This window comes from Amblyomma americanum, chromosome 1, assembly GCF_052857255.1.
Source record: "Amblyomma americanum isolate KBUSLIRL-KWMA chromosome 1, ASM5285725v1, whole genome shotgun sequence".
In the NCBI taxonomy this organism is placed as follows: Eukaryota; Metazoa; Arthropoda; class Arachnida; order Ixodida; family Ixodidae; genus Amblyomma; species Amblyomma americanum.
The window spans coordinates 221,013,564-221,027,533 of record NC_135497.1 but is presented as its reverse complement, the minus strand read 5'-3'; the positions used below and the strand labels follow the sequence as shown (position 1 = coordinate 221,027,533).

The window sequence follows — 13,970 nt, the reverse complement described above, 5'->3', positions numbered from 1 at the left end:
CATACTGCGGTCACGCGAAAGCCAAACTAACTTGCGTTAGCCGTTTGGTTTCTTGCGGCATCCACAATCACCGCGAGCAGCTTCAAAACAGCAGCTATCAACTCAAGAATCTGCGCACTGACCCACACACAATGAAAAAAAACATAGTTCAAGCTATGTGTCATAGCATTCTCTCGTGCCCTTGGTGAGAACAGTGATAACAATGGCCCATACCTCTACTTTAGCAATGACAAGAGTGTTTTCATAGCAGTTGATAATGAATAAAATTTTCAAAGAAATCATCCGACTAAGTATTTTGCACCCACTAAGTCCCACTGATTCCATCTGGGATCATGAAAAAAGAAATCAGGGAACAGATGGAACTTTGATTCTTATATTATGAATTATCCTCTTCCTAAATAATCTAGTCTTTGGATATAAATTTTCTTTATTAAACAGTTTTAATTTGGACCTGAAAGGGTTAAAAATTAGCAAAACTTGGCCAATTTAGTTATCTCTTTGTGTCTGCTGAACCCAACATGAACTCAGTCAAAAGAGCAGAAAAGGCAAAAAACCACCCCGCATAAAACATTTTGCAACTTTCTAGATTTTCATACCACCAATCAAACATCCTCCTGCTTTCTCTGAAAGCTCACGAACTTGTATTTATCCCCAAAGACTCCCGCATTGTACCAAGTTTAACAACATCCATGTTCTATACATCCTTACCTTCTGAGTGAAGTTATGCAAATCCACTACTCTGTTAACTTTAGCATTTGGTCGCTTGACTGACTCTGCCAACAGCCTGAGGTCTTCAGCAATGCCATAACCTAGAGGTGCAAGGTCAAATATGAGGATCTAGCAACAAAGGTATGCCAAGCTCATGAACATTCTGTTTATGCTTACCTAACTTCAGAATTCTGTGCGTTGACAGAACGTCACTGTAGAGTTTGTCCCAATCCGAGTCTGCCAATTCTACCATGAGTTTTGGCATATCCAGCATGAACACACAGTCCCACACTGCAAGCTGTACCAATGCCAACCTATAAAGTGCAAAATGAGCATGCTGGCAATAGCACTCTGCTGAAAAAGAAGCTTTGGACTAACTCCAACATTAGCTCTTTTTGTAGAATTATCTCTGCCTTCTTTGTAAGGCATATACACTGGAATACTACAGAAGGTCATGCAGATTTTAACTCCAATACATATCAACAAGTTTGCTGGCTTTTCCCACAGCAGCCACAAGGTTTCAACTGCTGTCAAAAGCAAACGTCTTACAGCAGCGTTAACCTACAGCCCAAATTCTTGATTGCACAATGCTAACAAGAGAAGAATTTTCAAGGACAGTTCTGCTGGAGTAGTTATAACAAATGTTTAACAGAGTGAAATGCTCTCCTTTTATTTACCAGCATCTGTCCAGGATGTATCAGAATTTCACCCCAGGGGAAGCTGAGCAGCAGGCCAGACAACAACACCCATTAGAAAAAGATCACATCCACAGTAATCATGGGATATGAGCCATCATCATCATCTAACATACCAGGACGACACACTACCACTATGTTGCTGCTGCAATTACTAATGCAATGACAAAGCCACAAACCTTGAAGGAGTCAATCCAATGGTTGGCTTCCACTCAGCGTCGATGCCAACAATGTTGTAGTTCTGAAAAAGATGAATTTGAATTCCACTCTGACTGTCCAACCAAACCAAAAATTGCTCAGGCTTACTGTAATGACTCTAATGCACTCCTTTAAGCCACTAGGTGAATCCACCATAGACACATCTTGAAGGTTGAGGCTCAGCTGCAAGAACTTGCCGGAATAATCGGGAACATCATTCGTGAAGTCCCATGCTCTGCGCAGCTCCTCCAGTCTATAAAATGAAGCAAAGAGTGAAGATGTATCACTTGGAGCATGAAACATAACAATTGTTTTAAAAGACTGACCCTAATTGCATCACACATATTCCTTCAGCTATGAATTTAGGTACAAAAATTTTATTTAACACGAAGAGGATCAAAATGCAAAGTATGATCACAGGCACCCCAAGTGGACATGGTAGTGAACTATGTCTTGATGAACTGGTCACTGAATGGACATGAATTTTTACACCCAAATTAAGTTACTCTGCACTGCTGGTAATTTAGCAGTCAATGAAACTAATATTTTACAATTTTACACAAAGCCGTTTCATGAAAGAAAATTATGATCCCTCTTATCAGAACGCCACCACTACAGGCTACTTAGCTACTTTCACATTGTACAGAAACATACCTCATACAATCAGGATTATTTGGAAGGACTGCGATTCACACATTGACGGTGTCTCCCTCAATTTTGAAAGAAGACTTGAATTTGTTCCTGTGAAAGACTGACCAAATGCAGAAAGCATCTGATGCAGGATGGAGATCCTTCCTGTATTATTCCATTAGTTTATTGGCTTCCCAATGCCCCTATCAAGTTTCTTCAGTTGTTGCAAGACTATCTTGAGTAATGTATGTGCCAATACAATGATTACAGCAGGTGACATCAATGTGAAAAATGTTCAGTGGAGTTGCTTACTGTAGACAACAAATGTTAACAATGTTGAGGCACTACTGGACACTGCATTTGCTAATTATCTCACATAAACAGTGAAACAAGCAACTAGGATCACAGCAACTGTAAAAATCATTATTGCACATTGTGTTTTAAATATGATAACCAAATATCTGTTCATTAAAGAAAAGGCTTCTGAATATAAGCTCGTCTGTATAACACATCAGGTTGTTCTGGCACTTCCTCCATGTTTGCAGTCCTCTGTGCATCCAAACTCCGCAAAAGCCAGCGTGTGGAAACTGAAGATAGCAGGGCAACAACCTTGTTCTTGAGAGGTTGAGAACGTCTTTTCATTTGTTAAAATTCAGAGTCATAAGCCAATTTGCGCACCGATTCGTTACACAGTCTCCATACTCTTGAAAACAAAGCCAAATTAGAAGTCCAAATTTAGAAAGCCATTTTAGATAGTTAGCAATAAGCCCATAACACAATCCTGAGGCAGACCAAAGGCAGCCTGAACTGTTATTTACAAAGGTGAACTGTCTGTGAAAAGGTAAAATTTCTTAGTAACCAAATTGTTAAAGAAACTAACTGAGTTTAGCATTTAAACAGAAATCTGTTGCCGTATCGGACGCCTAGAGTCAATGCGAATACAAGAGTATTCCATTAGTTGCATCCTGCACAACAATCTTTTTCAGAGACTATATATACTGATGAGGGTAAACAGCCTTTTGTTGTGAACTCTGTGCAATGTTAAACACCACAATATGCCGGAGTATTCTACATGGGATACTTGCAAGAGATATGGCCCAATGGTTACTGAAATTGCTCGTCGTCAGATTTGAACACAAGGTACAGGTGCGGCCAAAAGTAAACAAAGCGCGCTATTGCCTTCTAACATTCGTCACTCGGTTCCTAATTGAGACTGACAACTGTGATATGTGCAGGCTAATAGTTGACAATAGTTCGCCTTCTCATGAACAAATAATGCTTCCTCGTGTCCTACAGAAAAGGCAAGATTACAATTAGAACGAAATGGAGTGCTCCGTTTACTTATGTCTGCGCCTGTATACCTGCCAATTTTACATTCAAATAAAAGTTTGCCTGTAGACTAAGACCGCTGAAAGATATGGTTCAAGATTGGACTCCTTCGTTTTGTAGAGAGTTTAAGAATCTTCATGTCACATTATTTCAACCCATGCCAGACTTAGTAGATTCTCCAGGATTTATTACTAATGATATGGGACTTTCAAGGGTTAACTCAACTGGATTCGTATACCTGTTTGCAATTAGAATAATCTATAATAATCATCTAGACACCCTGAGCTAATCACAGCATCAGAGTGACGTAAAGAGGCATCATTACTGAAAGGAAATGGTCGGCAGTGATCGGAAATAACAGTGGACGAAAGGGGGTCAGTGACATGTTGCTGAAAGCGCAAGCCTCTGAAGGCAAAAAAGGGAGGAGTGCTGGCATAATCTAGGGTTCCAGGAGCTTTAGGGTTAGGCAGGGGAGGGAATAAAAGGAAAGGGTCTTGAATAATTCGCACTATGATAGTATGTGGGGTTTAACATCTCAAAGCAACTTAAGCTATGAGGGACGCCACAGTGGAGGGCTCCGGATACTTTCGATCCCCTGGGATTCTTAAACATGCACTGACATTGCACAGTACACGGACCTTTAGCCTTTCACCTCCATAGAAATGAAACCGCTGCAGCTGGGACCGAACCCGCGTCTTTTGGGTCAGCGCAGCCACCTTAGCACTGAGCCATCACAGCGGCTTAAATGAACAATGAAATGATTTCAATGGGCATATTCTAATGCAACAGATCTGTAGAGGTGCCTTTATTGGTATTCGAGTCAAATTTAAAAGCTCTGCATAAACCCTATAATTTAGAAACATTAAAAATTATTTCTTCATTATAGGGACCATGCAGGGCTTTCAAATTTGACTCAAATACCTGCAAATACCACCTCGACAGATCTGTTGCACTAGAATATGCACATCGAAATCATTTCAAGATCCTTTAGTTTGCACTACAGTAAAACCTCATTATTTTGAGGTCACAGGCTACTGCAAAAAATATTCTAATTTATAGGGGTTTTTAATTAGCAGACAGCAGAAAAAAAAAAAAGGGGGAGACCCAGGCAAAAATATTGTTGCAGGAATGGGCTGCCTTTATTGGACGAAGTTTGCGATTACAATATAATGCCGTGAAAAAACACCCTCCAACCCGCACCTCTTGATGGCCAAAAAAAAAAAAAGGACTGCAAATATAAATCAGTGCATCAGGCACTACTTTGGACCCATGGGCCCCAGCACCGGGCCTTGTTAGCATTTATAGCAGACAGAGGCCTGCATATATATATGGCTTATGCCGAAGGGTATATTTGCCAAATTAATAAAAATTGCAAAGGGTCCTGTAGTTTCAGATTCCGGTGCGATGTAGGGCTCTGAGATTATTGGAAGTTTGCACCCATGCTGCCCTACCGCTCGTCGGAGGAGGCAACCACCAGCGCATAAGAACTGGGTAAACGGCCCAAAATTAAAATTTTCTTTACTAGAACAGATATGATTATCAATTAAGTTTTTTTTTTATATCTGGAGCCCTATGCAACCTGCCAGGAATGGGCACCAACACGGAGCATGTACTAGCCACCGCTTGACTAAACTACCTTAGACACCACAAATAGGTCAGTTTTGCACACATGTCAACCCCCCAATTTTGGGTGGTTTGGTTTATGAGGATTTAACGTCCCAAAGCGACTCAGGCTATGAGGGACGCCGTAGTGAAGGACTCCGGAAATTTAGACCACCTGGGGTTCTTTAACGTGCACTTACATCGCACATCACACGGGCCTCTAGAATTTCGCCTCCATCGAATTTCGTCCGCCGCAGCCGGGATCGAACCCGCGTCTTTCGGGCCAGCAGTCGAGCGCCATAACCACTAAGCCACCGCGGCGGCTAATTCTGGGTGGTCATTCTTCTAAGGAAAGGTAGACTAATATGCAACAGTACCTAAATTACTCGGATATGCTGGTAACTTTAGCCTCTGACTGACCATGGCACACTAAGAAATGGCGCAGGTTGGCATTGCACACAATCAACCCATCACTCGCACAGAGCAAGAATAGCATAGTGTGACAAGCACAGGCACATTCTTCGGCGGTGCGCAAGCCATAGCATAGACTGGTTTTCATGCTGGGAGAACGGTGGCGGCGTGCTTGGCATATCAAGCACTGATGTCGCTCTACAGCGCCACCTTGCGGCTCCAAGGGCCAGTCACTTCATGTGTTGTGTTGGGTTTTATGGCACATAGGCAGCTAAGGCTATCATGCGCCAAGCTCAACGTATAGAATTGGTTTTCTGTAGAATGTTTAGGAATATAAAAAATCATCAATGGTGTAGATGGCCCAAAAAGATTGTACTGCCTAGTAATAACAGAGAAGAAAACTGGAAATGGCTGATGGTAAAAGCCCCAGAGAAGGTCAGGTAGCCTCAGCGGCTATCCTTGGCTGGGCAAGGATCATGAGGCTCACAACCAATCAAAAAAAAAGCCTCAGCCTTCTTCTCAGGAATGAGTTGCGTTGTGTTGGGTTTTATGGCACATAGGCAGCTAAGGCCATCATGCGCCAAGCTCAAGGTATAGAATAAGTTTCCTGCAGAATGTTTACAAATGTGAAATATTATCAATGGTGTAGATGGCCTATAAGATTGTACTGTCTAGTTGTAGCAGAGGAGAAGGCATTTGGAAATGGCTAATGGCAAAAGCCCCAGAGAAGGTCACGTAGCCTGAACGGCTTCCCTTGGCTGGGCAAGGTTCCTGAGGCTCCCAACCAATCAAATAAAAAGCCTCAGCCTTCTCAGGAATGAGACACTGGCCGAGGTGTATCATGTAATAAAGCGAAGCAGTGGTTCAAAATTTAGTTTTTCAAGTACCCCTAATTCTTTTAAAAAGCTAAAAACGGAAGGTATGTTAACAATGGCATTATCATCTAAGAGCCGTGTTGGATGAAAAGGAATGCATTCATTATAAAATTGAGTAAAGTACTTTTTTCTTAGTTTTCCAGTCTCACACAAGAGAATAAAATGTGGTTACCGTGAGTTCATCTCCGCATTCTTGGCAAACAGGTTTGTCTTGCTTTGTTAGTAGGGAGTTGTGCGTAAGGTGCATGTGTCCTATTCAGAGACGACATAAGATCACTTCCTTGAAACGTTCTTGGTGCACACGACTTAAATTCACCTAAACCTGGTTTTATCAAGTGCGGTTTATTATTTACTTTATTGTTCCAAGCCGACTGCCATTTTTTCCTTAGTTTCCTTGCTACTAATTTCATGCAATCATTAAAAGGTATATTTACTTTTTTTATTTCCTTGCCACGAGCTTTAGCAGCTCACACATCTGCTCTCTCATTGCCTTTTATTCCCAAATGCAATCATTAAAAGGTATATTTACTTTTTTTATTTCCTTGCCACGAGCTTTAGCAGCTCACACATCTGCTCTCTCATTGCCTTTTATTCCCAAATGACTCGGGACCCAGCACAGTTTTATATTTTGTCCTTGAGCTGTGGCAGTCACTATGTTGTGCATAATGTTGTGCATAATTCATTCATCTTTAGAATGAAGAGATATAAGTACACTTAAGGAGTCTGTGTAAGTAATAGCATTTTTGAGGTTCTCACTTGGTATTTTTTCTATGGCCACACATACTGCGTAGCACTCCGCGGTGAAGATGGAGGGTAGTCTATTTCCTCCGAACTCCCTCGCACCACTGTGCTTCCTACGCATATGTTTTTGATCCATCAGTATAAAATTCTTCTTCTTCTGTTCTTGTATTATATGTTGCTGTGGAGTTTGTTTTTTACGGAAATGTGTAAGAGTGAGGTCACAGATTGCAGGAAAATTGTACCATGGAGGCAGTGGACCTCGTCTTCGAGCAATGCCAGGTAATGTATCTATCCAGTACGCCAAGGTTTTGGCACATCTCTTCAAAACGCAGGAGAAGCGACCTTATAGCTAATGGTTTGTTAAATAGTATTCTAGATGGGCACTTTGTGGCTATTTGGTGACAGATAAGTTTAGGTAGTGAACGGATTTTTAAAATGTACGACCATGTGAGCATGGTTCTTCTGTCTGTAAGTGATGGTTTGTTGGTTTCCACATAAAGACTGTTTATGGGTGACGTCCTGTATGCACTGGTGGAAAGACGCAAACCCAAATTATGCACTGGGTCTAGCCGTTTAAGGTACGATTGCCTCTCTGATTTATAAACTATGTATCCATAATCTAATGTAGAGCGTACTACAGAGCGATGAATCTGTAAAAGACAAGCCCTATCGGAACCCCAGTGTTTTCATGAGAGTACTTTTAGTATATTCAGAGATTTAGAAGCTTTCTTTTTTAGGGTGTTTATGTGTGGTAGGAATGCGAGCCATTTGTCAAAAGTTACCGCCAGAAATTTGTGCTCATCTTTAACTGGTAGTGCGACTTCACTCAGATACAGGGAGGGATCAATGTGCAGTCCTCTTCTAAGTGTGAACAGAACACCTACCGACGTAGAAAACTTGAAGCCATTCATCTGCCCATGTTGTTAGTTTATTTACAGTCAGCTGTATTTGCCTCTCACACGATGTAACGCTAGAGGATGTGCAAGCAATCTGGAGATTGTCGACATAGACTGAATACATGATAGACTTTGGAATTATTTTTCCTAGGGAATTCATTTTTCCTATAAAAAGCGTGGTGCTTAACATGCACCCCTGAGGCACGCCGTTCTCTTGAAGGAAATTCTTAGAAAGAATGGCACCCAGGCGTACTTGATATGAACGGTTGGTCAAAAGGTCACTCGAGCATTTCAGCATTCTACCACGGATGCCGAGGTCTCCAAGGTCCCGCAGTATGCCAAACCTCCATGTGGTGTCATAGGCTTTCTCTACATCGAAAAATACCGAAACGCAGTGTTGCTTGGCTGGCGGAAGACTATATTTCTTTGGCACCTTTGTGTGCTGAAAGCCTAAATTGGTTTCCTGCACACATAAAGCAATAGGGAAAATTGTGTTTAAAATGTATTTTATGTCGTTATAGTTATTTACGAGACCTCTACAGTTCCAGTGTATTATGAAAGCCATCTTTATGTTGTGTGCGTGTGTGCAGATAAAACTAGATTAACTTTGATTTGGCCCCGTGACTCGGAGCCTCAAACTTTTTGATTGATCCAAGGAGCTCCGCCGTCCGTCCCACAAGGACGGCACGGGGCTGCCCTGGGTCGTGTCCATTGCCTCTGCACAGGCGCTGGACGACCGTGCAGTCGAACCCCACGGAACGAGTCAATCGCAACGTTAAACACATGCTTGTCACGTACTGTGAGAGGCATAAAGATTGGGACTCCTATCTGCCGGAGATCGCGTATGCTTTGCGTTCGACCGCTAACCGCTCGACTGGGTATGCGCCGTCTTCTCTTAATTTGGGTAGAGAGCCGCTAAATCCGATGGACCGGATTCTATCGGACAGCAGGAAGACGCCAGTTGCTTCGTTAGCACGAGCCAAGTACGCGACGCAACTGCGCGCTAAGATGACGGAGGCCTTACGCAAGGCTCGCCCCAACCTGGGCACTGCTAGGGCGCAGCAAAAAGCACAGTACGACCGCTCGCACTGGGATGTTCACTACGAAGTGGGCTATCTGGTGCTTTGACGCCAGCACGTTCTCAGCGACGCTAGCAAACAGTTTACGGCCTCGTTGGCGCCGAAATGGATCGGGCCGTTCCGCATGCGAGAGAAACTTTCCTCACTCGTTTACAGGCTCGAGGACTTGCGGTCGAAACCGACAGGCGGACCGGTGCACGTATGCGATCTGAAACGGTATGTGCAGCGAGGTGAGTGGGTAGAGGACACAGCCCAACCCGCGCCGTAGTCGGATAACGAGTGCTGCGGCCAGCCGGCGAACCCCGCGTCCCGCTATAACTTGCGCCCTAGGCAGAAACAGAATCTGCCTGCGCAGCCTAGAGCGAGGGCGCTAGCCGGCAGGCAGTCTCGTTAAATGCATGAACGTGCGGGCTGGTCATGCCGATCGATGTCACGCAAGGCTGACTTGCGTTAACCCTCATGACTCTATTGAGGGCCCGGTCGAACAGCCACGTAGCACACGCTGCGGGAGCTGGCTACATCTGCGTTGACCTTTTCCAGCACAGATGGAAAAGAAGAAGGGAAAATCAGAACAACACCGTTCCACTACCAACTACCAGCCACCATCCAGCTTCGGCAACGCGCCGCGCCCAAGGCCCGACGCTACGCCCCACCCGCGACCTGCTGTCGCCACCCTGCTGTAACCAGGCAAACACGGCTACCTGCCACATCGCATCGGAGCTGCCCACCCGCCAACTGTGTGCCACCGCCTTCCGGGGCCCCATTACCGCTGCAAACCTGGGTCCTCGCCTGCTGACCAGGTATGCCAGGGCAGCCCAACCGCGGCCTCAATGATAAAGCGCCGCAACCCTGGCCCCTGAAGCCATCTGACCCAGCACCTCAGGGGTGCAGCCATGGACCTGATCTTCAAGCCATCGCAGCCAGCGCCAAGGAGGCGGTCAACCGAATTCACCGGAACGGTGCGGCACGCACTCGGAAGACCGAGACTGGGAGCAAGATGCCGAGCGTCATCGTGCGGGAGGCCAAGCTCTCGGAGCGACGCAGCTGATCGGAGGGGGCGTGGCGCGGCCGTCAACTGATGCACCTACGGGAGCCGAAGAACGTCCAACCTCGATTCCTGGATGGCGGAGAAGATCAAGTAATGTTGCCCCGTTTCTGTGTTCGGGAGGCTTCTTAAGGAGGGGAGGATGTGGGATAAACTGGTATCGCCTCCTCGTCCCCCGTGCCAGCGGCGATCATGACTAACACGGGCGCGCTGGCTACCAGGAATGTGGAGAGGGCACCCCTGGGACTCTGCTCATTTCCGCCCCAGCACTGACGTGACGTCACGACAGCGCGCTGCCTTCTGCGGACAGGGTAGCATGCCTGAGCTTGACGGCAATGATTTGCTGCTAGGGAGGCAATGACCGAGGGGATAAAAGGGGGGAACGCGCGTCACGATGGGACTCTCGCTGCCGGACCTGACTTAAGTGCCCCACGGACCCCTTTCGCTGCCCGCCGGCCCCCGAACACCAACGCCAGACGACGTCAACGACCTGGTGAGCTGCTGAACATCTATTTTACGGATAGAACATTCTTCCGCAGTGTGCCTTACCTCACGTTAGGATAATAAACTATTTCCTAATATGCCCTGCCGCTGCCTATTTCGTACGGACCTGCCGTGACTGCGACTCTGCGCCACGGGTTGGGGGAACGTGTTGCATACTTGAAAAACGCCTGCGTGTAGCTGGCACGAAAGCTCGCCTTCCCGGCCGACTGGACGCAGAGTGACCCCATAACCTGAACAATACAAGGACTGCCTCTTAGCACATATGGCCAGGGGACAGTGCCACTTGGGTTTGCTCGAACAGTGTTCCCAGTGCTTCAAGGAACTTCCTGCTTTCAAGGGCCCCACGGCCAGGTTATGCAGGTTACCAAAGGGCAGGTTACGCAGCAGAGAATATAGGAAGAGATACTACGTGTTCTTTTCACTTCTATTTAGAGCTTTTCGTAGCAGAATCACTTGCAGCAGCACGACTCGGCAGCTTCTTTCAGGGTTTGAACGCAACATGGTCAACAAAATGTTATGTGCCGGACAAATTTTTCCTTCAGTGCAGCTTGGGATCATTCCGACCAATTTAATGCTTTTGCGCGAGTGAGGCATTCAATTCAATATGGTGCACCACAGATACGACTTGGGCATGAGCATAGGCTCCACACAACAAGGTGTAGTAAACTGCATCTGCATTAAAATGGCACCGACACGGCTGTCTTACCACTGCAGACCTAAATTATTCACATTGAAAGGAAGGTGTGCCTTTAAGCCTCACATTCAGTTCCATTACAGTAAGGCAAATTGACAAAAACTTTCTGCCACACTAGTCTTCCAAGGTAAAATGTGTCGGCTCCTTTCAGTACTACCAACCTACTCTGAGCAACCAGTGCACATTTTCAAAGGGGGAACACTACCACTGCCAATGAAAAACATACTTCACCAAGCATGTTTTGAACATACATAAAAGTTGTCTGCGCATTCACTTAAGACAGCAGAACAGACCCGTATAATCTTGCTCTAGTATAAGAGCACAGAAAGTATAGGGCACAGGACAGTACATGCTCGTACCTACAAGAGTGCACACACTAAAATAAAACGAACACTTACTTTTCTGGTTCACATGTACTTCTGTGGTGTAAAAGATCCCTTGGCCACCAACGATCTGCATAACCAAGCTTCAGCGCGAAGCTTAAAGCAGTGTCATAGTTCTGCAATGTCATCAAGTCGTACAGCAGGTCTCGCCGAAGTCTTGGGAAACTGGAGATAGCCTCCTATGGCACAGAAACAAAAGACAATTAGTGCAATACTCTGTTTCAGGACGACAGAGTGGTAAAAGCAATACACTGCATGCTTCTTTTTTTTTTACAAGCTTATTTCTCTGCCAATTAAGTAGTAAAGTAAAGCCTTGTTAATGTGACCATTAACTAAAAATCAGGATAATCTGAACTACCAGCACGGTCCTGGCCAATACCAATGCAGGTCTATGGCGTAGGAAACTCATTACGATATGCTACCGTTTTTCTTTTTCTTTACAAAAATGGCCATCAGATATCTGTGGGTTGACCTATCAATGAGCCAACCTATACACAGGATCAAGGCAGTTTCGGCCAAGCCACGGGTAGCATGTGCCCCATGCCGGTGCCCGTTCCTGGCAGAATATACTATAGAGCTTCAATGTGTCAAAAGCAAAATCATTAATGCACACTGGTTCTGATACCTAAAATTTAAATAGCATGCCATTTACCTCACTCACTCGCTCATGCTGGCAGTCACTTTCCCGGATGAGCGATACACGGTACACACGAGCAAACTTCTGGCAACCTCTGCAGTGTGCATGGTGCCGTGGTGCTGGAGTCTAAAACTTCAAAATCGTTGGAAGTTTTGTTCCTCACTAGTCAGCCGGGCCGCACACAAGTATGGAAGACAGCATGAGCACTGTTTTATTGCCTTTGATCTGCATCTACCTATAAATGCTGACCTTGCGACTGCATTGTAAGAGTTTTCTTTTGAGCTGCGCATGTGGTGCAATGCCATCCAGTGGGAAACTACATTAAGAGTGCTGCAGCGGCGCTGGTATATATGCGTCGACTTATATTTGGAGTCTTGGAGCTTAAGTCGGCGGACTCATGAGTCGACTCACTTTGGCTTACTCAGGCTCCTTTCAGAACATGACCTGAGTCATGAGTGATTCCAGACTTGCGATCAGATCGTGATCTGAGTCGTCAGTGAGTTCGGACTCACATTCACATGATCTGAGTTGCAAATTCGGACTCACATTCAGGTAATGATCAGAGTTGAGTGAGTTCGGACTCACATTCAGATCATGATCTGAGTCACAAGTTCAGACTCGTTCAGATCACGATCAGAGTCATGTGTTCAGGCTCACATTCAGATCATATCTTAGTGGTGGTGAGAGAGGGCCTACATTCGGATCGTGATCAGAGTCCTGCCTTCTAGTCAGTCCGGTAGAGTGTGGGCCTATCAAATCAAATTAGTCCATGTGAGATTGAACAATCGCATGATTATAAGTGAATTCGTCATACCTATTGGGCGCGAGTTTATAATGTTCATAAATTCAGCTGTCCAATGTGTGAGCTTATAGGAGTCCTGAGTCAAGGTGGGTTTGGGCGAGTTACGAGTTGAAGTACACGAGTGAGCCCGAATGAGTGAGCGCAGATGAGCCGTGAGTCAAATGAGTGTGAGTCCAAATGAGTTGTGAGTCAAAATGAGTGAGTCCAGGTGAGTTGAGTCGAAATGAGTGAGTGAGTCTACATGAGTCCAGAGTCCGAGTGAGATGTGAGTCGCTATGAGCGGTTGACCCCGGATGACTTGAGAGTCTTAAGTGAGCTCAACTGAGTTGCGAGCGTAACTGAGTTTGAGTTTATGAGTTCGAGTGAGCCCGGGCCTCTGCAAGTGTGAGTTTGAGTGAGCCCGTAGTTTGACCAAACTTTTGCGAGTGAGCCTGAGTAAGCACTCGTGATTTTGCCGAGTTATGTCTCGGAGTCAACTTTTCTTATGCCCAGCGAGGGCAGAGAGTTGGGGGAGGGGGTCAACCTACATTCAGAGTCTACTTACTCATAGCAATATATGGTAATTCACACTGGGTGGGGATGTGTGGAGGTATGACTCAGGCCTGTACCACATGGTACAATGTTGCTCGTACACCTCCGATGTGCACATTGTGGCAGACGTGACAATGATCTTAGGTCGGCCACACAGTTTGTTACTGGAACTGCGCACTCGTCACATGCTGTTTGCAGTTAGCACGGTGG

The 13,970-nt window shown here is 45.4% G+C and overlaps 1 protein-coding gene and 1 long non-coding RNA gene across 5 annotated transcripts in view; one reads left to right on the top strand and one right to left on the bottom strand.

Annotated features, from left to right (window-relative positions):
* Window positions 1-13,970, bottom strand: part of Nbr (exonuclease mut-7 homolog) — a 66,442-nt gene that overhangs the window by 27,421 nt on the left and 25,051 nt on the right. For all 4 annotated transcript variants that reach the window (XM_077648533.1, XM_077648530.1, XM_077648531.1 and 1 more), the window contains 5 exons: window positions 11,806-11,969; window positions 1,710-1,854; window positions 1,583-1,644; window positions 886-1,022; window positions 709-809 (listed from right to left, as the gene is read on the bottom strand). In XM_077648533.1, coding sequence (XP_077504659.1) covers window positions 709-809; window positions 886-1,022; window positions 1,583-1,644; window positions 1,710-1,854; window positions 11,806-11,969 — 609 coding nt within the window. The remainder of the gene's footprint in view (window positions 1-708; window positions 810-885; window positions 1,023-1,582; window positions 1,645-1,709; window positions 1,855-11,805; window positions 11,970-13,970) is intronic.
* On the top strand, window positions 6,621-13,967 carry LOC144114654 (uncharacterized). Its single transcript, XR_013311078.1, has 2 exons — window positions 6,621-6,872; window positions 6,968-13,967. It is a non-coding gene; the product is annotated as an uncharacterized LOC144114654 (long non-coding RNA).